The sequence below is a fragment of the Onychomys torridus genome, chromosome 16 (genome assembly GCF_903995425.1).
Source record: "Onychomys torridus chromosome 16, mOncTor1.1, whole genome shotgun sequence".
Taxonomy (NCBI): Eukaryota; Metazoa; Chordata; class Mammalia; order Rodentia; family Cricetidae; genus Onychomys; species Onychomys torridus.
In genome coordinates, this window is record NC_050458.1 from 45,543,750 (window position 1) to 45,570,310 (window position 26,561).

A 26,561-nucleotide genomic window follows, 5' to 3' on the forward strand; every position below is an offset into this window, starting at 1 on the left:
GGAGCTCTGCTCACAGGACCGGTGAGGCTGACATATCCTGCATGCAGAATCTGCCAGCATGTGAAGCTTGGCAGGTACTTCAGGAACACTGGTTCTGGTCTTGACTTCCCAGCCAAGGGACAGTAATGGGAGTTTTAGCACCACTCACTTGGGCATACACCCCAGCTTTTTTTGTAGGGGTGTTCTTTTCGAGGTTCAATTTCTTTCTCTGTCACATGGGAATATGACAGCCCAGTGGGCAAGCTGAGCTCAGAGGTAGTCCATTAGACCCCCTGGCCTGGTAGCTTCTCTTTCCTAACAATTTAGTCAGCATGCAGGGTCCCACGTTGCCTTTGGTACCCTCTCCTGCGAGCCTGATGCATCTGGGTAATGTTCCAGGTAAGAGCTGCCTCCAAAGGGCCTTTGTTCCCTAGCCCCACAAAGGCCTCCAGGCAGCTAGGTGTTTGCAGAGAAGGGTATTGGTGAAATTATTAAGGCCATTCCACGTAGTTAAAAGGGAGGTTTATTTTGTGGGGTAACTTACAAATGAAGGGGTAGGTTGCAGGGTCTGGCAAAGGTATAGGGTAGTCCGGCGGTGTTCTCTGGACTGTCTTTTTCCCCAGGGTGCAAGAAGAAGCAGGGTCCAGGCTGGTGCCCCCCCTACTGGTGGCTCCTCACTGGTGGCCCCCCTTTTGTCCCCTCACTGGTGGTCCCTCACTACTACCCCCCCACTGGTGGTCCCTCACTGTTGCCTGCTCCCTGGTGGCCCCTCTCTTTGCCCCACTGCTCATTGGTGGTCCCCTCCCTGGTGGCCTATGGTAGACTCCCGGATGCTCACTCACAGGTCTACACTCTCACACTTGACTTAATGCTGGAGGCTGGGTTGAGACCCAGGGCTCCTAAGCTTCTGATTCCAGGTTCTGGGGACTCCTGGGGTGACAATAGTACAGCCCTCAGCCTTGTCAGGAAGCTTCTTATCTAAAGACTCACTGCCCCTCTCACAGGATCCCATGCATGGGTCAGAGCATGGGAGCTCATGGACTTGCTTGCTGGACATCTCACAGACAGTTACTGCTGGAACTGAGATCCTAGCTCAGGACTCTGGCTCCAGTTTTCCTTCTACCTCCACAATAGCTGCTGTAGGGCAGTCAACAGGCACACAGTAGGTGTTCAGAGAGGCCATCGGCAGAGGGCACAGCTCTACTACTCAGGAAGACCTCTTTGTCTTTTGGTCTCCTAAGGCAGAACAATGGAAGACTGATGTACCCACCCACATCTCTTACCCTCATCCCTTCCTTTGTCTTCCAGGCTCTGATGTCCCTCTTTGTCTTGGCCTCCAAGGATGGCTGGGTGAACATCATGTATAATGGATTGGATGCTGTTGCTGTGGACCAGCAGGTGTGCATGGCTTGGGTCACAGCTGCTGAGGATGGTGGGGAGGGACTGTAAGTCACCTCTGGCTCTTGGTCTCCTAGGACCCACCAGGTTAGTTCTGGAGCTAGAGGTGGTGAGGAGGGTCAGGGGTGATGAGTACACTTGTGAGTGTTCCTCTACTCCTTGTCTGCCTCTCTCCTCTTCCTAGCAGTGGATTCCACCTGCTATTCTGTGCTTGACTGCCTCCTGCTCACTTTGTTTTCTGCTTTGTTTATGGATGGATGAATAAGTGGGTGGGTGGGTGGGTAGGTGGGTAGGCAGGTGAGTGGCAGGTTGAGTGGATGGAAAGCTGGGTAGATGGATGGATGGTAGATGGATAGATAGATGGATAAATGGGTGGGCAGGTGAGTGGATGGGAGGATGGGTGAGTAGATAGATGGATATGGTGTGGGTTGGGAAGGTAGATGAATAGATGGATAGGCAGGTGAATAGATGAGTCCATGAGTGGGTAATGGGATATATGGATGGATGGATAGACAGATGACAGGTAGACAGATAGGTCTATAGATAAATAGATAGATAGACAGACAAATAGATAAATAAATGAATGAGGAGCTAGGTGGTGGTGATGCATGCCTTTAGTCTCAACACAGGAGGCATAAGCAGTCAGATCTCTGAGTTCAAGGCAAGCCTGGTCTACAGAGTGCATTTCAGGACAGCCAGGGCCACATGGAGAAAGCCAGTCTTAAATAAACCAAAAATTAAACTAAACTAAAATAGATGAATGAGTGGGTGGGTGAATGGGTAGATGACTGGGTTCATGGATGAAAAGATGTGTGGGTAGATGGATGGATGAGTAGGTGGGATGATGGGGAGATATAAATAGGTTGGATAGAGAGTGGGTGAATGGATGGATGAATGGGTAAATGGGTGAGTAATGGAATTATGGATTGGATATATGGTGGATGGATGGATGGATGAATGGGTGAGTGGGTAGATGGGTGGATAATGGCTAGATGGATTGGAAAGATGGTGGATGAATGGATGGGTGGATGGGTGGATAAGTGAATGGGTAGATGAGTGGATGGGTGGGAGAGTGAGTGGGTAGATGGGTGGATGGGTGGGTGGGAGAGGGGGTAGATGGGCGGATAATGGCTAGATGGATTGGAAAGATGGTGGATGAATGGATGGGTAGATGGGTGGATGAGATAGATGGGTGGGTGGGTGAGTGGGTGGATGGGTGGGTGGGTGACAGAGGAGTTGGATAGAGGTGGGTAGATGAATGTTTGCCTTGGAGAATAAGTGGTAGGTCAATGAATAGACAGCAGACCAATGTGTGTAAAGACAACCACAGGAGCAGGGGAGGAGAGGGCCCTTTTGCTGACCTCCTTACTCAGGTCAGGCCCAGGCTAGACATTTCCCATTGGCTGTGTTGTTTTCACCTTACACTTTGGAGGCAAGCTGTTCTAACTCCCCTGTTACACCAAAGGCTTGGTGAAATCAAGTGCGCGTCTCTGGCCTTGCTGTGCAGACCAGCCTCCTGAGCCCCCGCTCTGCCTCTCCTGCAGCCTGTGACCAACCACAACCCCTGGATGCTGCTGTACTTCATCTCCTTCCTGCTCATTGTCAGCTTCTTCGTGCTCAACATGTTCGTGGGCGTGGTGGTGGAGAACTTCCACAAGTGCCGCCAGCACCAGGAGGCTGAGGAGGCGCGGCGGCGCGAGGAGAAGCGGCTGCGGCGCCTGGAAAAGAAGCGCCGTAGTGAGCAGATGATGGAGGCTGGGATGGGCAGGGTCTCTCTACCCACTGCTGTGCCTCTTGGGTGGTGCCCTAGGGTGATGGTGGATGCTGGGATAGGCAGGGTCTCTCTACCCACTGCTGTGCCTACAGGGTGATGCCCTAGGGTGATGGTGGATGCTGGGATAGGCAGGGTCTCTCTACCCACTGCTGTGCCTTGGGGTGATGCCCTAGGGTGGGCCTGATTGAGGCCCGCTGGGCTTTTGGAAATGGAGGGGAACAAAAGATTTAATCCATCCTCTGTCCATGGCCCAGCCTCGTTCCCCAGCATCTACTTGTCCAGGCGACCTGAGACCTTCAGTAATGACAAAACTGCCCACCTGAGTGAAGCCCCGGGTACTCCAGTGCAGGCAGAGACAGAGGCAGTCTTTCTGAGTGGGAACTTTCAGAACACACCTTCCCCTTGTGTTCTTCCTCATGCAAGTCGTGTATACTTTTGGGGACAGTCATCCACCCCTGGATAGTCATCCTTAGGGCCCTTATCTCTACCTATCAGACCTAGAGTCCTTATCATGGGCCTTTTGTGGGGGTATTTGGGAATATGTGTGCCCTAACATCTCTGCTACCTGCTCCCAATATCTCATGGTTTCCCTCACGGTGCCCTCGCTGGTAGAGGAGTGCTAACTCTCATCTAGGGCCTGGTGTGAGCCAGCATGCTTCTCTCTCACTTTCTCCCTACCCATGGTCTCTCCTGCCTTTGTGCTCCTCTCTCTTCTTGGTCCATTCCTGTGTGGTCTATGCCACTCTCCCATGCTCCCTGCAGAGGCTCAGAGGTTGCCCTACTATGCCACCTACTGTCCTACAAGGCTGCTCATCCACTCCATGTGCACCAGTCACTACCTGGACATCTTCATCACCTTCATCATCTGCCTCAACGTGGTCACCATGTCCCTGGAGCACTACAACCAACCTACAGTGAGTCTTGAGGTCACCCTCTAGTCTAAGGTCACGTGGGGAGAACCAGCCTTAGCAGGATCCCACCTCAGGGACAGGGTTGGATAGAGGGCCAGCTAACTGCAGCATCTATGAAGTCCCTCCATGATGGGCTTATTCCAGGCACTTGGTGGGAGGAGGTCTTTCTTGGTGAATTAGAAGCTTGAAAGAAAAAGGTCACTCCTTCCAGGAGTGTGGGGAAGGTGGGATTCAAGAGCAGCCTACAGCACAAGTGGTTATGGTGTGTTAATAGGGACTCTGCAAGGCATGGTGCATGCTTTAATCCTCAGAGTAATGTCAATGTTGGGAGAACCTTTGCCTGGGGTTTCCAGATGAAGAAGTTGAGGCTCAGAGAGTAGGTAGCAGAGCCATAATTGGCACTTAGATTTGTGCTCAAAGTCTACTGGGACCTCCACTGTCCACTGAGTATCCTGGGTCTAGAAGATGAATTTCTGGGGATAGGCCCATGGTAGGCATCCTTGGAATGGATGTCAGACAGCATGCCTGAGAAGAGTGTAAGGGGAAGGTGCTTTCTAAAGGATTCCTCTCAGCAGAGTTGGCAGTAAAGGTGGAGCCAAGTCTCTGAGTGAAGAATTAGCATCTTATTTCAGTGGACAGAGGAGACTATTATGAAGTGAAAAGGAAGGAAATCATGGCAGAGTGAACAGTAACTGTAGAGTTTCCAAATTGATGTGGAGAAAAGGGATTATTACAGTTTGCAATGATCAATTGTTTGTCCTGTGCCCAGTACTCAATTGTTAGCTCGTTTAATCATCCCAGCAGCTTTCTGATAGGCAGCTGGGGTTATTTTCCAAAAATTTTGATTGAAGAAACTAAGTGTGAGAGAGGTCAAACACTATCCCAGATCACAGACTAAATAAGGAACCATTGTTAAGCCAGTATTCAAATCTATGCAGTCTAGGTTGGGAAATCCTTACCATATTGTCTCCAAAGAGAAGCAACTGGACTGGGCCAACACAAATAAGGAAATAACAATGTGAAATGATTACCACACATGAAGAATAAAAAGGAATATAAATAAATAAAAAGGAACAAAGCATTATATTAAATGTAAATGGACTAAATGCTCCCCTTAAAAGGCAGAGACTCTTTGGTTGTAGAAAAGTTCTGGGGCAGATCATAGCCCTGGACCAGGCTTCTCTTCCCCCACTGCAGTCCCTAGAGACAGCCCTCAAGTACTGCAACTACATGTTTACCACTGTCTTTGTGCTGGAGGCTGTGCTGAAGCTGGTGGCATTTGGCCTGAGGCGTTTCTTCAAGGACCGGTGAGTGGCTGAGCTATACTAGGACAGAACAGGGTTGGGAAGAAGTCCTGATCTTTGGAAAAGCCTGAAGGAGCTTTTCTGGCTATTGATGGCCACGGACTCCTAGCTGTTGACTAGACCCTTGGACTGGAAGCCATTAAATCTCATTAGATAGATACAGGCTATCTCAGCTCAACTTCTGTGGGTCCTCTATAACCTGAAGACAGAACATGGTCTGCCCCATGCTAACTTTTCAGAGGAAGCAGCTGAGGTTCAGAATGCTCAACAGACTGGCCAAATGCTACCCAAAGGTAGTTTAGAATATTTAGATAGTCTAGGACTTAGACTTAGAAGTCAGAGTCCATGCCTCCTCCCCTACAGGAGGCCAGATATGTTTCTTCAGCTTGGGCAGCTCCATGTTTAGGAAGGAAAAAAGGGGGGATAGACTCATTGGTATCATAGAGGATGGGTAGAGGAAAGGGTATTTATACATTATAGTGGGCCCCAGAGGGGTGTGAAGTGCTGGGAGATGACCCTCCACTCAGGTGTGTCAGCCACTAGGCTTTCCTCCCTGATTCTCACTCCTGCCTCAACTGCCCTGCTATACAGATGGAATCAGCTGGACTTGGCCATTGTGCTGCTGTCTGTCATGGGCATTACACTGGAGGAGATTGAGATCAACGCAGCCCTGCCCATCAACCCTACCATCATCCGTATCATGCGTGTTCTGCGTATCGCCCGGGGTAAGTAGGAGACAGGACGGGACACAGACAAGCAGGAGCAGGAAGGGGACTCCCCATTGCCTATGGGAGAGCATTTAGGAGTGGGGCAAGAGGTAAAGCATATGAACAGGAGGGGCTCTCTGCTGAGTCGGGCAGAACAGGATCCAAAAGAAGCCCATGTATCACCCCTATGTGTGCACAGCCTCCCACATACCAAGCTGCCAACCCCCATACTTGTGTACACCTCTGCTTCCTCATGACAACACCATCTGTGTGGTCCAGTCTCAGGGACTCAGTTCCAGGTTTGTGTGATATCTGGCATCTCTCCAGCACTGTAGCCAGGACACAGCCCTCAGCATGTCTTAGAATCTTCCTTTTCTCCCCAGAAGCCCTTCTCTCATCCAAGATGTCCCTACTTTTTCAAAATCTTATTGCCTATCGATGGCTGGGTGTTTCTTGCTCTTCTGCCCACCTCCTGCCCATTGCCTTCATTTCTAAGGAGAGAGAGATGTGCAGAAACTGTGACACCAGAGTCCTTTTCAGCCTGAAGGGCCAGGAAGGGATATGGTCCCTTGTGTTAGCCAGCTTTGATACAGCAGTTACTGATTCATTCATCCACGCACCTGTGTTCCCCTCACTCCATGGTGTGTGTTTTGTGGTCTTGGGCTTTTCTGTACCCATTTTGTATTCTGTTTTGTTCACATACCCCTCACTCTACAAATATTTATCTGTGCACTTTGTGTAAATGGGTATTTTGTCTGCATGTACATGTACACACCAGAAAAGGGCATTGGATCCCATGGGACTACAATTATAGACCGTTGTGAGCCACCATGTGGGTGCTGGGAATTGAATTCAGGACCTCTGGAAGAGCAGCCAGTGCTCTTAACTACTGGGCCATCCTTCCAGACCCTGCAGCCATATTCTTGCATGGTGCCCAAGAGGGAACTCTGATCACATACTGCTCTGTGTCCCCCTCTCTTCTCCGAGTTCACACACTTGCATGTACACACTCGGGTGTACACACTTGTAGCCCGAACTGACAGTCAGGGTTGAATGTCACCCACAGTGTTGAAGCTGTTGAAGATGGCCACAGGAATGCGGGCCCTGCTGGACACAGTGGTGCAGGCTCTGCCCCAGGTAAGAGCCACACCCTCCTGGAACCCTGCCTTAAAATCTGGATTCATTGTGTGGGCCTGGCCTGGAGGGATGCAGGCTTTGATTTCCCTCCTCCCCAGGCCTGCCAACACCCAGGGCAGAGTCCCCTCCCCGGGAAGTTATTTGAGCTTCTCCTGCTTCTCTTTGGGAACTCACAACATGGTCACCAGCATCCACTCTATGTCCAGCCCTATGGGGATTATGAGGACCCATCCAGTGCTTTTGGGAGCCCCTGGGTTGGTGGGGGAGCTAGACACCCCAGAGTCCTATAGGAAGAAGCCTGTGTTCTGCCCCCAGAAGTGGGGAGGCACAAGTCACTCCCTAGGAAATCAGAGAAGCTGACTCTTGAGCTGAACCTTGAAGAGTGGCTTTATGGGAAGATGTCATGTAATGGATGATGAGGTCCCCATGCAGCCTTCCAGGAGGGGAAGTACAAGCCCCAGGCTGAGTGAGGGGACACTAATTAGGTAGGACCATGGCCCTGGTCAGAGGAAAGTGAGCTGGGATCTGGCTCACCAGGGGACACTTGTCATCTTCCTGATACTTGGGCAGTGTTAGCCCCTCCCCTCTGCCCCCTCCCCTGCCCCAGCCATGTCTGAGTGCCTGTGCTGAGCTTACCCTTGCACACATTCACTCACCTATTATTTATTATTCATGTAGGAAACTTTATGTCTCCTAAAAGTCAAAGGCATAGATAGATCACACACAAAATGGAGGCAAAGTAGATCCTCTTGGGGACCTCCACTGAGGTCCAGTTCTTGAGTTTGGTGCGAGCTTCCCAATGTTGTAAGGTAAGCCCACCAGAGACTACCACACAGTCACTCTTAAAGCATGGGGAACTCGCCATGCTTTGGATTTTTGTTTTTGTTTTTTTGAGACAGGGTTTCTCTGTGTAGCCCTGGCTGTCCTGGAACTCACTCTGTAGACCAGGCTGGCCTCGAACTCACAGAGATCTACCTGCCTCTGCTTCCCAAGTGCTGGGATTAAAAGTGTGTGCCAGCTCTTAGATTTTTATGCACAAAAAGCACATTCTTGTTGACACACTTTAGTTAGAAGTGGAACTCAAAAGCCACAAAAAAAGGAGGCAAGATTTGTATATTTAGGGACTTCCCTGGAACTATGGATTGGGTCTTTGATGGATTAGAACTTTGTTCCCAGGTTGGCAGGTGTTGGGGCCTATGTGCTGAGTTTTAAGGTCACAATGGCGCCTCTAACATAGACTCAGCATGCTAAGGTCTGGGGCCTGTTACATTCCCTACTGGTTGTATGGGCGTGGGTCAAACTGTGGCGTCATCTTGGGGCAGGGAGTTACACTGTCCCCTCAGCACTAAGAATTTAACAGAATTTATTCTCTGCTTTACAGAGTTAAGTAGGCAGTTGAGCAAGCAGGGTTGGTCCTATAGTGAGGGCTAAGAGCAAAAGGATCACGGGCCCAGCAATGGCCGTAAGTGGAGTAGTTAACCAGGGAACCAGGAGAACAAGGTTGATACCTGTCATCAGATTCTTGATGCCTCTTTTCTCTTTCTTCAACGTTATTTCTGACCATGGCTAAATTTTCTCTAATTATCATGACTGGTTGTAGAAGCAACAGGTTTCTCCCAGTGCCAAGCAGGGACTTCCTTGTTTCATGAAATACAACCTCTGCTAAGGAATCTACCTGAGTTTCCAGATGGGATATAGAATTTTCCAGATGGCCTAGGTCTGTGTTTACTTGAGTACTGAGTTCCTTAAAATTTTTATCCCCCACAACTGGGGCTGAAGTTCCAAGTCTAGTGAGCCTATGATTTCATTTCCCCACCAATAGGGGGATGGAAATGGGATGGCTTGACACACACAGCCAACCCACTATCTAGATTTCGATTGGCCTTGCCCAGTTCTTCCTTACAGATGAGTACCTGTGGAACCATAAGGACTCAAAGGAGTAAGGTCTCCTCCAGTGCAGAAGATTTGAAAGATGCCCAGATGGTGAAGCTGTTAGTGTAAGCATGCCAAGTAGCGGCTGGGGCCTGGAAATGCACTGATCTGCTCTTCTTGGAGTTAAACTACCATGCATGGCTACAGGAATCTGCACAAGGAGAACTTTCTAGAGGGTATCTTAGTGCCATTAAGCAGTCTTTTCTTGGAGGTCTCCCAGGGTGAACTTAGGTTGGTCCCATTTATAGTTCCTATCCCAACATAATACAGGGGTTTGGGATCCAGGGATCAGCAGCAGGCTTTACCTGTCTGGTTGAGAATGGTTCAGGAAACTGAACTTAGACTCTTTCTAGCATCCCAAACACTGAAGGGCTGGCTTCTGCTGCTTCTTAGACCTTTACCCTCCATGGTTACCAAAGGAATTCCTGTGGATATTGGAGTTTTGGGGCTTGCTACTTTAGGGGGCTTGTATTCCAGGGGTATCAAGATGGGCCAGTTTAGGGCAGATGGGCCAGGCACCCTAGGTGGAGGTTTCCTTTGGATAGTAAATTTGCAGTCTGGGTCTTGACCACTCACATACAACCTGACTCCCTGGGTTCTGCCAGTTTCCCATGTATTGGTGAAATTATTAAGGCCACTCCACATAGTTAAAAGGGAGGTTTATTTTGTGGGGTAACTTACAAATGAAGGGATAGGTTGTAGGGTCTGGCAAAGGTATGGTGCAGTCCGGCGGTGTTCTCTGGAGAACTTTGCTTGGTCTACCTCCAGCGTCCAGGGTCCCAGAACCAAGAGAGACCTCTCCTCTCGATCCTAGGTCTTCAGCTTCCTCCCTCAGCCCTGCTTTGTGGGCGTGACCATTACCGAAGCCTCAATGGGGGTTGGAACTTCCAGGCCAAGGCTGGGGTGGCTACCAATACTATCCCATGACCTTCAGTTTCCTGCCAGGCCCTAACCTTTGCATTGCATAGGTTGGATATGGGATTGCATTGCCCAAGACTAGTGAAATTACAGGCAGATTGTGGTGGTTTTCTCTCTAGGACTATAAAAGTGTCTGTGTGCCCTTAGGAAGACTTGTGTTCACAACTCCACTGAGCACAATGGCGTTTACTTGGCTCTTGGCAGTTTGGGGGACCATCAGTAGTGCAGGCTTAGTATTGGGCAGATTGGAGCCCCATCTCCTCAAAAATGGACCTATATCCTCAGGAGCCTTTGTGGCCTCCTTTGTGGTCTCTTCTCCCAGTCGCCTCTGGATGTCATATTTTACAGAAACCTACCTGGAAGGTGGGTTAGTCTCAGTGGTCATATTGAACGAGTATCAGCTCCCCAGTTCCATTCTTTCTTAGTCCCCACACCTAAGGTGCTGGCTCATGGTGATTTTGAGCTTTTCCCACAGGGAGACAAAGAGGACAAAATATGACAGTCACAGTCACAGGGCCCATGTCAGTCTTATCTTGGATGGGTTTGGAGGACCTGGTGACAAGCCCTCTGTCTTTGTCCTCTGTAACCTCGTCAGCCGGGAGTGTGGTGGAGTCATGGAGGACACCGGCAACCTTCACTCCTGTAGAGGTGGTGAGGACCACAGGGTATGGGCCTTTCCATGTTGGCTCCAGGCTCTGGGTCAGGATCCTCTTTATCCACACGAGATCAACAGGCTGTAACTTGTGGGCAGACTCAGATATGGACAAGGCCATGGCCTCTTGAACTGTCAGATGAATAGTCCTCTGGGCTTGTTGCAGGGTCTGTAAGGACTTGAGGAGGCAGTGGTGAGCAATTTCTTCCTGATGAACATCTCTTAGCTTAGGGAGGAGACAGGGAGGGTTCTGAAACATAATTTCAAATGGGGTAAAATAGTCTCAATATGGGGTGCACCTGGCCTTTAGAAGGGCAAGTGATAGGAGGTTGGCCCATTATTTGCTGGTCTCAAGGACATATCTAGTTCAAGTTTCCTTCAAGGTCCTATTCATCCTTTCTATCTGACCTGAGTTTTGTGGCTTAGAGGCACAATGTAGTTTCCAGTCAACATTTAGGAACTTTGCCAGATTTTTAGAAACTTTGGCTGTGAAGGCTGGTCCGTTGTCAGACCCCGGGGAGAGGGGCAATCCAAACCTAGGAGTCAACTCTTGGAGGAGTTTCTTGGTGAATACTGAGGCTGTCTGCATTCAGGTAGGATAGGTTTCCACTCATCTAGAGAAGCTGTCTATGAAAACTAACAAATGTTTATACCAATGAACTATGGGTTTTATAAAATCCACTTTCCATTGTTCTCCGTTTCCTCGGGCATGGACTCCTCCTGGGGCTTTTCTTCCTCCTTTGGAATTCACTTGTGCATAAGTAGCGCTTCTGGACACAGTGTCTTTGTCTCATGGAAGGATGTACTCTCTGGGTCTGAGTAACTCGGCAGTTTTGGATGCCCCCAGGTGGGTGGCCTGGTGGAGTTTGGTGACCATTTGTCTCCTGATAGCAGCAGGGAGTACAGGACTCCTGTCTGGCAAAAGCCATCATCAATTCACTTCCTGTTTGACATTTTCCATCTTTGACCAATTAGTTTCTTCCTGTGTGTAGTTTGGACACTGAAGAAATTTGGGATAGGTCAGGGTAACTAAGATCTCGAGAGGCCTCACTGGTTCTAAGGCCACCTTCCATGGACCAGGTCTGCTGCCCTGCTCTCTTGGGCCTTTAGGGAATCCTCTTTTTGATGCCCTTCACAGTGGACAATGGCTTTTTTTTTTTTTTTTTTTTTTTTTTGCAAACATATGGCTTCTAGTAGGGCCAAGATTTTTTGTTTTTTATTTCCTTTCCCACCAAGGTGAAGAGTCCCCTTTCTTGATAGAGGGTCCCATGGACATGGGCTGTGGCAAATGATAGCTTTGTCCTTCCCCCAGCAAAATGCCTGGGCTTTTGTTCTGAGATCCCTCAACTGCGGGACTGGTCCCACACTGTCTCATCCAAGCTGACAACTGCAGCCCAGGATACCTGGTTCTGTCTTGAACAAGACTGCTCCCATCAGTTTATATTACCTCTCCTGCTTCTCACAGTGGGACATCTGTTAGGTCAGGTATGACAGATTGGACCTCATCCGTCACTTTCAGGCAATCATGGAGGGTCTCTGTTGGGTTATCATCTGGCAACAGGCTGGCAGGGCTGATGGCTGAGGTTTTACAGAATCAGATATGGGGCTGGTCCAGAACTACCTGGCAATGCATTATTGGGGCATTGGAATCCACCTTTTTGGGGTTCCCCTTTGGGAAGGCCTCTACAGAGTGCAGGGTGGTTAGGAACAGTTCCTGGCCCAAGTTTAACTTGTCAGCTTTTCACTAGCATGGCTATAGAGACAACTACCCACAAACTGACCAACAGGCAAATATTGCCAACAAATAATAGGTGGCCTGCTGGCTTCTTTCAGGGTCCCAGTGCCTAGGTAATACCCAGTACCTGGGACTCACTCACATGTAAGTAGAAGGACTTAGAGATGTCCAGGAGGGCTAGGCTTGGTGCAGAAATGAGAGCCTTTTTCAAGGCCTCAGAAGCTCGTTGTTCAGAGTCAGTCCATTGCAGTGCCTGGTGCCACCCCAGTGGTACTAGCATACAATGACTTAGTTAGCTTCATGACCTCAGGTATCCGCAAGCGGCAATACCTGACCTTCCCAGAAATTCCTGCACTTGTTTCTTTGTTTGAGGTGTGGGGATCAATAGGATTGGCTAGATTTGGCTCTGGGGAAGTGTTCATTTGCCTCCTTCTAACTTGTACCACAGGTAGGTGACATGGGGTGCACACAGTTGGGCCTTCTTGGCTGAGACCCAGTATCCTGGGCCCTTTACTGTCTCTCTCAGGCCCTGACTGGCCTTCTTACATTCCTCCTCTGTTTCTGAGGCTCTAAGGAGGTCATCTACATACTGTAACAGGGTGCCCTTTGGATGCCTCTGCCAAAAAGTCAGGTCTTCACTTAAGGCCTCATTGAAGAGTGGGGAGGGGGGACTTTTGAACCCTTGTGACAACCTAGTCCAGGTCAGCTGGCCTGTAACCCCTCTCAAGACCTGTCTGTTCAGAGGCAGCAATGGCATTGCTTATACGTGCCAATAAGAGGCAAAGAAGGCATCCTTTAAGTCCAGAGCTATATGGACTGGTTTTCCTGGTGGCGGGGACTCAGGAGGGTGTAGGGGTCAGGAGACTTTTGTTATCATCTCTGGAATCCTTCACTGTTCTGTAGTCCTTAGCACCTGGTTTTGGATCAGGAGCAGGGAGTGTTCCAAGAGGAATGGCAGGGGATGAGGATCCCTGCCTTCTGTAGACTGTTATTGGGTTTAGCAACCCCCTGTTTGGTTTCCTGGCTCACAGGGTACTGTTTGATCCATACTGGGTACAGTACTTAGTAGCTGGATGACAGTTGGTGCCCAGTGGATGGCCAGTCCTGGTGGGTTATCCTCAGCGCATACTCTGGGGTACTGCTGTTGCAAATTCTGCAAGTGTCCCTAAGTTTGAGCATCATTTTTCGGCACCAGATTTGATTGGAGGAGGTATTCCTCTGACAGGAGGCTTGTCACAAGAATACAGGTTGGGGGATGAGTAGGATTCCAAGTAGGGTGGGTAGTGGCCTCCCCAAAGGATGTGGGGGCCTGTAGTTTTTGTAATAAGTCTCTCCCAGTTAGGGGGATGGGGCAATCTGGCATGACCAAGAAGGTCATAGGACCTTGTCCCAAGTCCACTGTCCAAGAAGTTGTCCAGGAAGGAGACAGATGAGGAGGCTGCTGGGGTTCTCAGGCCCCACGGGGCTGAGGGTGAAGGTCAGAGACTGATGGGAAAGACTGGGTCGTGGTTAGGGACACTACCATTCCCGTCTGAGTAGGGCAGGAAGCTGAGCTCTGTGGGCCGTGGTGAGGCTGGGTCTTCCTCGGCTGTCAGGGCCACATACTGTGGCTTGTAGTGTTCACTAAGTGCTTGTGTCCTTAATGAGTAGGATGTCATTAATTAGGCTGCACTGCAATGTGGAGCAGCTGGGAAGGAAGCCCTCCTCTAGAGCAGTCTGTGATCCCCGGGGATTTACTTTATAGTGATTACCTCAACCGCCTCCTGACTCAATTCACAGGAACCTTTGAAGGGTCAGGAGGGATTTTCTTTGTAGGGCAGGAACGCCTACTAGCCTCATCCATCTCGTGAGGTAAAGGCAGTCTCCCACTGACGCCTAGATTTGAACCAGGCTCGGAATCTGGGGCATTCTGTCCTGTAGGAGCCATGGGACGGGGGGGGGGGGGTGGGGGTGTGTGGCTGCATTTGCAGGAGGCCCCCGGGACCATGGGCATGTGTGATGATTCCTCCACTAATTCCTTTCTGTGACCAGCCTTGCGATGGTCAAAGCTGACTTTATCCAGTTGTGTCCCAGGCCAACCCAGGACAGTTTGCTGGGCTTGAATCTCTGACCTATCATGTGCAATCTATGAGCGATCCATGTAATTAAACAAGAACTTCAGTTCTCAGTTTGTCTCATTCTTGCCTGAGAAATGGGGCAAAAGATGGCACGTAGATTCATTTGAGGGTGGGTGGCTGGTGGATGTGTGAGTGTATACATGTGTGTGAGGGTGTGGCATCTAGTGTCTTCTATTATCCCCCCCCCCCACTTCTCTCTCTCTTTCGGTAGGGTATCTTCCTGAGCCCGGAGCTCATGAACTCCAGAGACCTGTCCGTCTCTGTCCACATCAGCAGGGCAGATGCATAGCACTGTGTACAGCTTTTCCATGGCTGCTGATCTGAAGCCAGGTCCCCACGCTTGTGCAACAGGCACTTTACATCTCCCCTCCCCGCTCACAGGGACAAGTGATATGCTCATGGCATAGACTTTAAGCATTCAGTTCTTTTTTTTTTTTTTTTTTTGGTTTTTCGAGACAGGGTTTCTCTGTGTAGCTTTGCACTTTTCTGGAACTCACAGAGATTGGCCTGGCTCTGCCTCCCGAGTGCTGGGACTAAAGGTGTGCGCTACCACTGCCCGGCAAGTACTCGATTCTTATTCGGTAATCCATGATTCACTAGTCTTGCTCTTCAGGAGGTTACAAGTGGGGCAGCAGACATGGATACTCAGTCTGGATGCTCAGCCTGGTGTAACGCTATAGTTGCCCTCAGTCTGGCCCTGCTTCTTTCCCCCTGGCCTGAGGTCCTTCACCTCTACCCTCCTGCTCTAGGAATCCGCTTCCCTGCCCCTCTCCAGGCCTGGGACTCCTCCTCCCCACTCTGCCCCTCCCCCAGGCCTCCCCCTTCTCCTGGCGAATACCGATAGGCCTCTGGCCCTGCCCATCTCTCTCCACAGGTGGGCAACCTGGGCCTTCTCTTCATGCTGCTCTTCTTTATCTACGCTGCCCTGGGAGTGGAGCTCTTTGGAAAGCTGGGTGAGCAATGCCTAGGCTGGGCTCCTCAGCTTGCCACCCAGGGTCATTGTAGGGGGAGAAGCCTCAGCAGCAAGACTCCTTACCCAAACCCAATCTTAGCATGAGGTATTTTCTGAGGCCCGGCTCATGAATGTACATCAGATCTGTGTGGTGGAGTCCTGGACTCAAGCTGTCTGGTCTTCTGGGGGAGCCTCCTTCCTCTGCTTCCAGCCAATGCCTGTCCCGAGCCAGGGCCACCCCAATAACAGAGCCCAGCCCCGCATATAAGGTCAGTTCCAGAAATCAGGGGCTCCCAGAGGAGCTGACCTTCACTCCAGCACCTCTCTCAGGAGCTGATTATTGGACAGAAAAGCCGGATGCTCCTAAGACTGAGCCCCCAGACAGTGCATCACTTCCTTAAGCCTCAGCTGTCTCACCTGTGGACTGCATGCACTGATGAGGGTTGTAGGGGGTATTCTGAGAGCATGCTGAGGGGTGGCAGTTGGGGTGCTGTTGGCCAAACAGGCTGACCAACTCTCCTCTCTCAGTCTGCAATGATGAGAACCCGTGTGAGGGCATGAGCCGGCATGCTACCTTCGAGAACTTCGGCATGGCCTTCCTCACGCTCTTCCAGGTCTCCACAGGCGATAACTGGAATGGCATTATGAAGGTATTCATGGGCCAGCTGAGGGGAAATCAGGCAGTTTTACGTCTGGGGTGCATGGTGGTACTGCTGATCCAGATACAGGCCTCTTGCATGCCCAGTATCCCATTGTACACAGGAGGAGAGTCAGGGACCTCCTTGGCTCCAGTGAAATGGGACTATGGTCAGGTCAGGTAGGACCAACTTTTTGGACTGGCCTGAAAGGCAGCAGTGAGTGCCCGGGGAACCCCATGCATTGTCTCAGATTTGCCTGTGGCTCTGAGAGGTGGGCTCAGCCACAGTGGGGAGTGAAGAGGGCCAGAGCACACCAGATTAGGACCCTAGGGACTTGGCTGGAGCAGAGGCAAGCTCAGGCTGCCATAAGCTAGATGAGCATGAAGGCAATAAAGGCAGCTAGGACTCTAGAGGGGCACTGAACCTAGGCTACGGGGCATGTGCACGTGGGTGCATGCGTGTGCGTGCGTGCATGTGTGTGCATGCGTGTGCGTGTGCGTGTGCGTGTGTGTGTGTGTGTGTGTGTGTGTGTGTGCGCGCCTGACCTCTGGTAGCCTTGTGGGTCCTCTGTGCTATGGAGGTGAGGTATGTGGCTGGGCAGCGGTGGCGGGTGGCCCTGACCCCACCAGCCTGTCCCTGTGGTAGGACACTCTGCGTGACTGCACCCACGACGAGCGCAGCTGCCTGAGCAGCCTGCAGTTCGTGTCTCCGCTGTACTTTGTGAGCTTTGTGCTCACGGCTCAGTTCGTGCTCATCAACGTGGTGGTGGCTGTGCTCATGAAACACCTGGATGACAGTAACAAGGAGGCCCGTGAGGACGCGGAGATGGATGCCGAGATCGAGCTGGAGATGGCCCACGGCCCGGCCCCGGGTCCCGGCCCCGGCCCCGGCCCCTGCCCCTGTCCGGGCCCGAGGCTGTCCACTAGTTCACCTGGAGCCCCCAGCCATGGATCAGGAGGGGCAGGGGCTGGGGGTGACAACGATGCCCACCTGTGCCGTCACTGCTGCTCTCCAGCCCAGGTGGGCAGGGACTGGGAGGTGGATGGGGCACAAAGGGCAGGAGCCACGGGGGCGGGGGGCGGGGGGACAGCTGGGCTGGGAGGCGCCCTATCTTTTGGGGTCCCTCCGTGTTCAGCTCTAAGACAGGGCACTCCTGTGAAGAGAGGCTCAGTCCCAGGCTGTGGGCACAGAGAATGGGAGGGCAGCTCTGCCCCACCCACCCCAAAGTCCAGGGACCCAGCCGATAATCCCGCCTGTCCCCACCCTGCCCCGTCCGCCTAGGAGACCCTGTGGCTGGACAGCGTCTCTTTAATCATCAAGGATTCCTTGGAGGGGGAACTGACCATCATTGACAACCTGTCCGGCTCCATCTTCCATCACTACTCTTCACCTGCTGGCTGTGACAAACGTCACCATGACAAGCAAGAGGTACTGGCGTTCTGAGAGGCGCTGGCTCCCTGGGTGTCACCTGGGAGGGAAGTGTTGGGGGAAGTCGTGGCTCTAGGCCCCTGGGAGTATACCGATCCCATGGTCATAGTGGCTTATCTGTAAAGTGCAGCCCTGTGGTGAGGCCTAGAGAGCCGCATCCTCGGCACCTTGGGTGTAAAAAGGGAACAGAAGCAGTAGCTGTTCTTCCTTGCTGTGCTTCCGGGGCAGCCAAGAGCCTCGAGTCCCTTCCGGAGCATTTTGCACTTTGTGAACCAAGAAGGGGTCACTGGTGCCTGTTCTTCGCCAGTGGCTGTGGTCCTCCCTGAGTGTCTCAAACCTCCTCTCGGGAGCCTTGTTCTGGCTTCCTCTCAGAGGCAGCTCAGCCCTCCCCTGCTCAGGGGCCATCTCCCAGGCTGTTTCCAAGAGCCCTTCTCCTCCTATGCCCCTGCACGTGCACTCCTGGGCTCGGCCCATGGCCTTCTAGGAACAGTGGCTGTGAGGTTATTCCCAGGAGCCTTGGGCAGGGGCTGAACATGTGGGTCGCCCAACTCTCCTGTCCCATGGCGGAGACAGATGCCTCAGGATAGCAGGTCTTACATGGACTTGCAATGCAAGTAGCCTTCACAGAGGAGCCACACCCAGCCATGCTCTATGAAAACTTGGTCTGGGGCAAGTGGACAACAGGGTTCCATACTCACTGTACCATGGCTACTTGTCTATTCAGATACCAAGGCGGGCCACTCAGACCTGGTTTTCATTGGGGGTGGCCCCCGTGCCATCATGTGTCACCCAGGCTGGGATCCTACACAGAGTGGGCCCACCACCCATGCCCAGCAGGCCTGTGAACCACTCTGACTACGCCCCATGTCCTTTCAGGGACCTGTTGCTCAGCGCTCCAGGCCCAGGCTGCCCCATCCCAGCCCCAGGGTGACCCGAGGCCACCACCTCCCCCTGCAGGTGCAGCTGGCTGAGACAGAGGCCTTCTCCCTGAACTCAGACAGGTCCTCGTCCATCCTGCTGGGGGATGACCTGAGTCTTGAGGACCCCACAGCCTGCCCACAGGGCCCCAAGGAGAGCAAGGTAAGTGGCTAGGAGTCTCCTTACGTTGCTCTCCATGTGTGATGCCAGGGTACACATTTATCTGGCCAGGTCGGGCTCAGGCAGGGTACAGTGTAGTTAGCTGAGGCTACATCTTGTATCAGACACAGATAGCAAGTCACAGGTTGGGGTAGTGTGAGCCCATCCTCCTCAGAGTGGACACCGGGTAGCTCTCAAGGAAGTTGTAGAGCTGAGAAAGTCTGGAAAGAGATGCCATAGCCCTCTGCTCCATGTGCAAGACCCCAGGCCATGGCCAGAGAGGAAGAACTCCTCTCCTCAAGTATGAATGGGGAAACTGAGTCCCGGCAAAGGGAGGGGCCGTTCTGCTCTGATGCCTTCACCCAAGTGACTGCTGCATTGAATTAGCGTTTGATTATCGATGTGAAGAAGACCGGGTGCTGTCTCAAGGCAGTTAGAGTCAGGTAGGAAGGGGCAGGGGAGCCATGGCTGCCTGGGGGCATCCAAGAGGGCTTCCTAGAGGTCAGGACCTTCCACTTGAGGACTGGAAAGCAGTGACTGCTGGTCGGGAGGAGTGGGTGAGAGGAAGGGCTTCCTAGGGATGGGGACAGCGATGCAGGGGCCCTGCCTATCCCCCCACTTACTGACCATCTCACTCCCTTGCCTGCAGAGTGAGCTAGAGCCTCCAGAGCCCTTGCAGGCAGGAGACCTGGACGGATGCTTTTTCTCCTTTGCCAATGCGCCAGTGTCTGCAGGCCCAGAGAGTCTGCTGTGTGAGATGGAGGCCATCCCGTTCAATCCCGTCCAGTCCTGGCTCAAACATGAGAGCAGCCAAGGTGAGGGCAGCAGCCTTACCAGCTCCCTGCACCCTGGTCCTAAGCATCTGTTTGTTTTTCCCCTTCAAGAACCAAGTGGGGTTCTGACAATTAGAGAGGCCTGATACGCTAGTGATAAAAGGAGCTAAGGACAGCTTGAAGCCTGGGCTAAAGGAAACGTCACACTGAGCTTCCTGTGTTCTCTGATGAAAGGGGAACTAGGTTACCGCACACAGCTCTTATTATCAATCAGAAGGAAGGCTTACAGATGACTGCCTTTGGGTAGACAATAATCTGAAAGGCGTTTGTCCCCCAGATATACACATAAGGTCACTGGAAGACTGATGTTTTCAATGGCCCTTTGATAAAAGGATCGCTACCCCAAATCTCCTTGAAGACCTAGTTTGTGTTTGGGGATATGGCAAGGGACTAAGCTGGTTTGCCTGTCTCCCTCTTGGGGGATGACAACAGCCTGGGTGTCAACACTGGCTGGTGGAAGGAAGGAAGACAGTCTGACACAAGAGTGACCCCTAAGACCACAAACTCAACCCAAGATGTCTCCCGGGATATCTGGATGATATCAACGGACCCTCTGTAAAGCCAGTGGCCTCTACTGACTGACATATGGCTGGGGTGCCAGGACCCTGAATTTCCTGATCTCAAAACCTGAGCCCAGGGTCTGACCCCAGGCGTGTTCTGATGACGTGTTCAATTAACCGTTTAATTTGCACATCCCTTCAGTAACTCAGCAGTTTATCAGGACGCAGCCTCCACAGCCGCCTGGTGTCTGATCACATATTCTGAACCCCATATTCCTTCTTCATTCTATGAGATGCAGAGAGGGCCACAGGCAGAGCAGCTGCTGCTGGTCCTGGCATACAAAAGTCTGCCCTGCCTCAGGCTCCCCTAGCTTGGCCTTGTCCTTTTCTATCTGCAATAGGCAGACCACAGCAGTTTCTATACCATCAGTGCAGGGCCTGGCAGATACCTGAAACTCTACCCTGCATTGTCAAGGAGGGGCCCTCAAGCCTGGTGAGGCCATGTGGAGTTGTCAGGGCCTGAGGGATGACAAGTCTTAGTGATTGAATACCTACTATGTGCACGGTGCTGGGTTAGGTGCTCCATACCTGCTGTTATCCCACAGCCCTCCTCTTGTGTAAGTTACTGTCCTCACTGCTGTGACCAAGAGCCTGGGTGAAAGCAACTTAAGGAAGTGTTTATTTCGGCCCATAGTTCAACGGTATAGTCCATCATGGTGGGGAAGGCATGGCGGTAGGAACTTGAGGCAGCGGGTCACATGGCATCCACAGCTGGAAGCAGAGAGAGATGCATGCTGGTGCTCAGCTCACTTTCTCCTTTGTGTTCGTCCAGGACCCCAGCCCGTGGGATGGTACCGCCCCACAGTTAGGGTGGGTCTTCTTAACCCCACTCCAGTCTAGAAACTTCCTCACAGACATGCTCAGAGTACCTCTCATTGGTAACTCTAGAGCCTATCAAGTTGACAGTGTCAACGATCCTGCCTCTCCTGAGTGGGTGTCTATCCCCACTTCCAGAGGAACAAGGTGCGGGAGTCAGGCCTGGAGTCTGGTCCGCTGGGCTCTGGAAGCGGCTCTCTGCTCAGAGACAGTCCTTCCAGGAGTCACACCGGAAGCATTTCTTGCTCTCACAGCAAAGAAACCGAGGCTCCAAGTTTGGAGACCCGCCCAGAGTCTCGCAGCCAGTGTTAAGTAAGCCAGGTGAGGGCTGCTGCTCTGTGCTTACCTCCTGGGCTGTTCCCAGCACCTCCTCTTCCTCCCCTGCAGCACCGCCGCCGAGCCCTTTCTCCCCAGATGCCTCCAGCCCTCTCCTACAGATGCCTGCTGAGTTCTTCCACCCTGCCGTGTCTGCCAGCCAGAAGGGACAGGAACCTGGCATGAGTGCAGGGACCCTGCCCAAGATCGCCCTTCAGGGTTCCTGGGCATCCCTGAGGTCACCAAGCGTCAACTGCACCCTCTTGCGTCAGGTACAGGCACATCCAGGACTCCGAAGAGTGTTCTGGAGCCATGGGTGACAAGTCGGGGTGGCGGCGGGTGGGGAGGGAAGGCACTGAACACAGTCAGACTTGAGAGGTGGAGCACCCAGGTAGTCAGACAGCTGACACGGGGGCCCTGGTTTGAGATGAGGGTAGCACTGGGGAGGCCTTGTGGGGTGACACAGTGCTGGGGTCAGGGATCTTGAGTGTTCTTGGTGGGTAATAGGGGTGTCATTGCTAGACTGCTTGTAGACTATAGATTGCTTGGTTGCAGAAGGTCAGGTTGGGAAATGGGAAGTCTTGGCTGTATGGTCTCCAGTATCAGGATGGCTAGAGCCACAGCCCCCATGCCAGCTGGGCACAGAGGGCCTCTGGAGCATGAAACAAAAGTCTGCCAGCACCTTTGGCGGGGCATGTGTCATCCTATATGACAGTGGAGGCTTCCTAGGAATCACTTAGTCAGACATGGTTAATCTCCAGTTTCTCCAGGCTGTGCTCTGCAGCAGGCGGTGGACCCTAACTCCTTGTCTCCCACGGAGGGCAGTTCAGGTTTAAAGTGTGTGTGTGTGTGTGTGTGTGTGTGTGTGTGTGTGTGTGTGTGTGTGTGTGTATTGCAGAAGGAGAGATGGCAGAGCAAATGAATGCTGGGAGTATACTCTGTGGGGAGGTGAGGCATGGCTGGGAGAGCAAGGAAAGGCTGGAGGCTCACCTAGAAGCGAGGATGGGAGCAGCTGGGATGCGGCAGGGCCATGGGGGAGCAGGTAGAAGAGCTTGCGAACAGGCTGGTAGAGAAGTCAGGCTGGAGATGTGGGTGGATGAGAGCCAGCTGGGAACTATGTTAGGGAAGGGCTTGACATTGTCATTGGGACTAGGAAAGATGACTCAGGCTGTCCAGAGGGGACAGGGACCCTGTGTGAGGCATCTATAGAAGCTGCTCTGAGAGATGCCAGGGATTGCCCATGTGGCAGAGGGGATGCTGTGGGGTCCTGGATACGTTGAGAAGGGAGCAACCTGGGCCCCATCATCAGACTGTCCATGAAGGACCAGGGAAAGGAGATGATACAGGGAGCCTCATTCCTTCTTACCACCTTGCAGACAACTGTGAGTGATACGTCACTGGACGCCAGCCCTAGCAGCTCAGCGGGCAGCCTGCAGACCACATTGGAGGACAGTCTGACACTGAGCGACAGTCCCCGGCGTGCCCTAGGACCACCGGTCCAGGTGTCAGGGCCACGTGCTGGCCTGTCACCGGCCACCCGGCGCCGCCTCAGCCTGAGGGGGGGCCGTGGCCTGTTTAGTCTGCGTGGGCTGCGGGCCCATCAGCGCAGCCACAGCAGCGGCGGCTCCACCAGCCCGGGTTGCACCCACCACGACTCCATGGACCCCTCTGATGAGGAGGGCCGCGGGGGTGCAGGTGGTGGGGGTGCAGGCAGTGAGCACTCCGAGACCCTCAGCAGCTTGTCGCTCACGTCTCTCTTCTGCCCACCACCCACGCTGCCACCCCCGGGCCTCACCCCCTCCAGGAAGTTCAGCAGTACCAGCAGCCTGGCATCGGGACCTGGCCGTCCTGGAACCACTTTCTCCGCCCGCGGCCTGGCCAGGAGCCCCTCCTGGGCTGCAGACCGCAGCAAGGACCCACCAGGCCAGGCCCAGCAGGCCTCAGGCTTGGGCTCCTCAGCACCTGAACCGCAGCCGCCTCCTGGGGAGCTGGAGTCAGCTGATGCTACCAGCAAGAGGAAGAGATGAGGGGCCCACAGGGGCTGCGGGGGGACCTGCCACCCGCTGTCCGCCCGCCTGCCCCGTCTTGCCTTCTTTTACCTCAGGAGCCAGGGAGCAGACAGCAATACTTTGCCCACACCTGGGAGTGGCATAGGGGCCAGCCAGCACCAGGCCACTGGGCAGATGACTGAGGAGGGTCTGGGTGAGCTGAGGCTCAGATGTGGCCCCATCCGTGGCCCTTCCAGTGCATATGCAGATATATACATATATATATAGAGAGAGACAGACATATATTTATTTATTTTTTTTACTGAGAGCTTATGAATTCCAGAAAGTGCTAAAGTTGAAGGTACAGGCCAGGGCCCAGACAGGGGTCTCGTCTGTTGGTTAGGACACAGGCTTGCACAGCGCAGATGCTCTCGCTGGGACATCGGTGCCTGTAGTTTCGGGTATCTCCCACAGTTGAGAGCAGCTTGGGAGGATGTTCAGGGCCCAGGAGACAGAAGAGAAGCAATTCAGGGTGCACTTTTTTTCCCTTTTAAAGAAGAGACGCTGCTAAGATCCCCAATCTCTACCCACACGTCGGGGTGTCAGTCCCTCTGATTATCGTGTTGTGAAGTCTTTTGTAGACGCTCTGACACAGACTTTCTTAGTTAACCAGCTAGATGTTCTCTTTAGAAATACCTGGGGGGGGGTTGTTTAGTCATTTCTTAGAGCAGGGTTGGGGGATAGGGCAGGGAGCTTAGTGTGCAGGTCAAGTTTTGACTTCTGTGAGCACTTTGGGAACAGTTCAACTCCCCAGGAAGGCAGCAAACAGGAATAATTCATGCAACCCACCCTGAGCAACCTTACCCCTGCCCAGGGGTATTTGGGGGTAACAGCAAATCTAAAGGGGGCTCTGCACACCTGCCTATAGCCTGACTCCAGCCTTTCCCCACCCAGGACCCCCAGCCAGTTACCTGGACATTCACATCCTCCAATTCCTGCTTACTCCTGAGTATGTCTTGCTGTTTCAAGCTGCAGGTCGGGTCTCACGATGATAGTGCTTCCCGGTCTCACAATGAGTTCAGGATGGGTGTTTTATTTTATTGGAATGATTACCCATTTATTTAAAAAAAAAATACACTGCATCGAGCCTGTGACTTTCACAGGCTCAGCTCTAAAGTGAATGGGTTTAAAATTAGCTTGAGGAAGAGTGGGGCATGCTGCTGCTGGTGGCCTACTGACAAGGGTAGTGATATGGATGCTCACCCAGATCACCAAGGGTTGCCCTGGGTCCTGCTAAAAAGCATGTGTGTATCTTGTCCCTGCTCCCAAATCCTGGTTTCACAGAAGTGGGCTTCTAGCCAGGCTAGTGTTGGTAGGCTCTGAGGTACTCCTATCTGGCATAGGGACCCTGGGGTCAGGGCACTGTGAGGGAGCGAGGAGGAAAGAAATGTTGAGGGGTGCAAAGCCCTTCTTAGAGGTGAGGAGTGGCAAAGTGGTTGTTAAACCCGCTTTACACATGGGAAAACTGAGGCTCTGGGTAAGTGAAACAGCCATGCAGCCCTGGTAGCAAAGAGCCTGGGTTACCTGTGAAGAGCACTAGCCTGAACATCTGGACTGTGCACACACAATCATGGTTGAAGGGAGGGTGACTCCAAGAGCCCAGTAAAGAGTTGGCTGTTGTGTAGAGAGGGTTGGCCTAGGCCTATGGTCTTCAGGCTTTACAGTGGTGGCATCTGATAGCATCTAGTACCCTCTGCTTTCTGGGTTCTGTGTTAGTCATCTAGCTAAATCTTCAGGGTGCCCTGTGTGTGTGTGTGTGTGTGTGTGTGTGTGTGTGTGTGTGTGTGTGTGTTTATGCTGCTCTTCACAATCAGCTTTCTCCCTGTCATGACTCTGAGGCTGGGCAGAGGTGTTCAGACCCCTGTGCCTTTACAATGGGCTGTGTGACCCCAGAGCAAGCAGATATGTTGAAGGGGGTTTTAGGGAAATGAGCAAGGTTTAATAAGCAAGGGTGGTAGCTGGGGTCCAACGGGGCATCTAGAGAGAATGATTAGCTGATCCCAGAAGCACAGAAACTACCTGGGGTGGATGTTCCTAGGACCAATTTGGTCTTTTGCCTGTGAGTGGGGAATTAGGGACCAGGAAAGCTGTGATTGGCTGGTGAGATGAGTTGTGATGGGCAAGGATTGGTTTGGGCAACCCTTCTTCAACACTGTGGCTTGGGGCTGTGGCCTCAGGCCAAACCTGTCCATCACCAAAGCACAAACTCCCCCAATCCACATGGGCCTGGGTGTGAGGAGAATGGGAACCCAGGTACCAATGCCCTAAAGCTGTTAATTTACCAGGTGGTATGGTGTGGAGCCTGGAGGGCATGAGAGCATCTGTAGGGAAGGGTGTAAAGCCAGATAGAGCTGGCTCTGCCTTCTTGCTATCTCCTGCTCTGGTCCAGGTAGTCCCTATGAGGAGGATGAACTGTGAGCAGAACTCACCCATCTGCTTGTCCCCAATATTTCTCCTAGAGTTTCGAGCTCCCTGGCTCACCTCCAGTCCCTTTGGCCAGTCTGTGTAAGGGCTTGGGGTCTTAGAAACTGCTGTTTAACCCAGACACACACACACACACACACACACACACACACACACACACACACACACACACTTTTTCTTTTTCTTTTTGTCATTGTGCAATAATAAGTGTCCCTGGCAGAGCTGGAGCCTGGGAGGAGGCAGAGGTCATCTTGTCCAGAAAGCCCCCAGCCCAGCTCTGCTGCTTTGACTCTAACTTCTGGTCACTGTACAGTTTCTACAGTGTGAATGAACTTCCCTCTTAGTTGCTGAAGGCGCTGGTCCCTGGTGGCCCAGATGGCCCAGGAATAGAGAAACCAAGCCCTACCGCCAGCCAGCGTTGTTTTGAATAAAACCCCAGAAACTTAATTTAGGACTTTCTCCATGTCTCTGTTCTTCCTTCCCTGTAGGGTTGGGGTTATGCTGGTCCCCCTTTCTACTCCAAGGGAAGAATGATGATGTCTTCATGCTGCAGGTGTTGGAGTCTGGGGTTTTGGGGGACCCAGAGACCCTGTGGTAGGATTCTCTTGTAATCAGGGTCTGGGTAGGACTTCAGGGCTGGGAATAAGGCAGGGAGAGGTCAAGCTGCTTCTCCTTGACACCAGACCCTGAATTCCTAGAAGTGGTATTATGAGGACTCATGACCGCAAAGCACAAAAACCCAACTCAAATGGGCTTAAGAGCAAAAGATGGGGCCTGGAGGGACCACTCAGATGAGGTCTTGGTCACTGTTCTGTTGCCATGAAGAGACATCACGACCACAGCAACTCTTACAAAAGAGAGTGTTTAATTGGGGCTTGCTTACAGTTTCAGAGGTTTAGTCTGTTG

General features: G+C 52.4%; 1 protein-coding gene across 3 annotated transcripts in view; it reads left to right on the plus strand.

The window, feature by feature from the left end:
* Positions 1 to 26,114, plus strand: part of Cacna1i (calcium voltage-gated channel subunit alpha1 I) — a 116,124-nt gene extending 90,010 nt beyond the window's left edge. The window contains exons 24-37 of one of the 3 annotated variants that reach the window (XM_036207532.1): positions 1,288 to 1,377; positions 2,922 to 3,114; positions 3,914 to 4,065; positions 5,260 to 5,369; positions 5,958 to 6,091; positions 7,140 to 7,210; positions 15,439 to 15,517; positions 16,045 to 16,166; positions 16,800 to 17,174; positions 17,436 to 17,582; positions 18,459 to 18,662; positions 19,309 to 19,474; positions 21,256 to 21,455; positions 22,560 to 26,114. In XM_036207532.1, coding sequence (XP_036063425.1) covers positions 1,288 to 1,377; positions 2,922 to 3,114; positions 3,914 to 4,065; positions 5,260 to 5,369; positions 5,958 to 6,091; positions 7,140 to 7,210; positions 15,439 to 15,517; positions 16,045 to 16,166; positions 16,800 to 17,174; positions 17,436 to 17,582; positions 18,459 to 18,662; positions 19,309 to 19,474; positions 21,256 to 21,455; positions 22,560 to 23,210 — 2,694 coding nt within the window. In that variant the 3' untranslated portion in view covers positions 23,211 to 26,114. The remainder of the gene's footprint in view (positions 1 to 1,287; positions 1,378 to 2,921; positions 3,115 to 3,913; positions 4,066 to 5,259; positions 5,370 to 5,957; positions 6,092 to 7,139; positions 7,211 to 15,438; positions 15,518 to 16,044; positions 16,167 to 16,799; positions 17,175 to 17,435; positions 17,583 to 18,458; positions 18,663 to 19,308; positions 19,475 to 21,255; positions 21,456 to 22,559) is intronic. The other 2 variants (XM_036207534.1, XM_036207533.1) reach the window with 2 other exon arrangements.
* Positions 26,115 to 26,561: the final 447 nt, after the last annotated feature.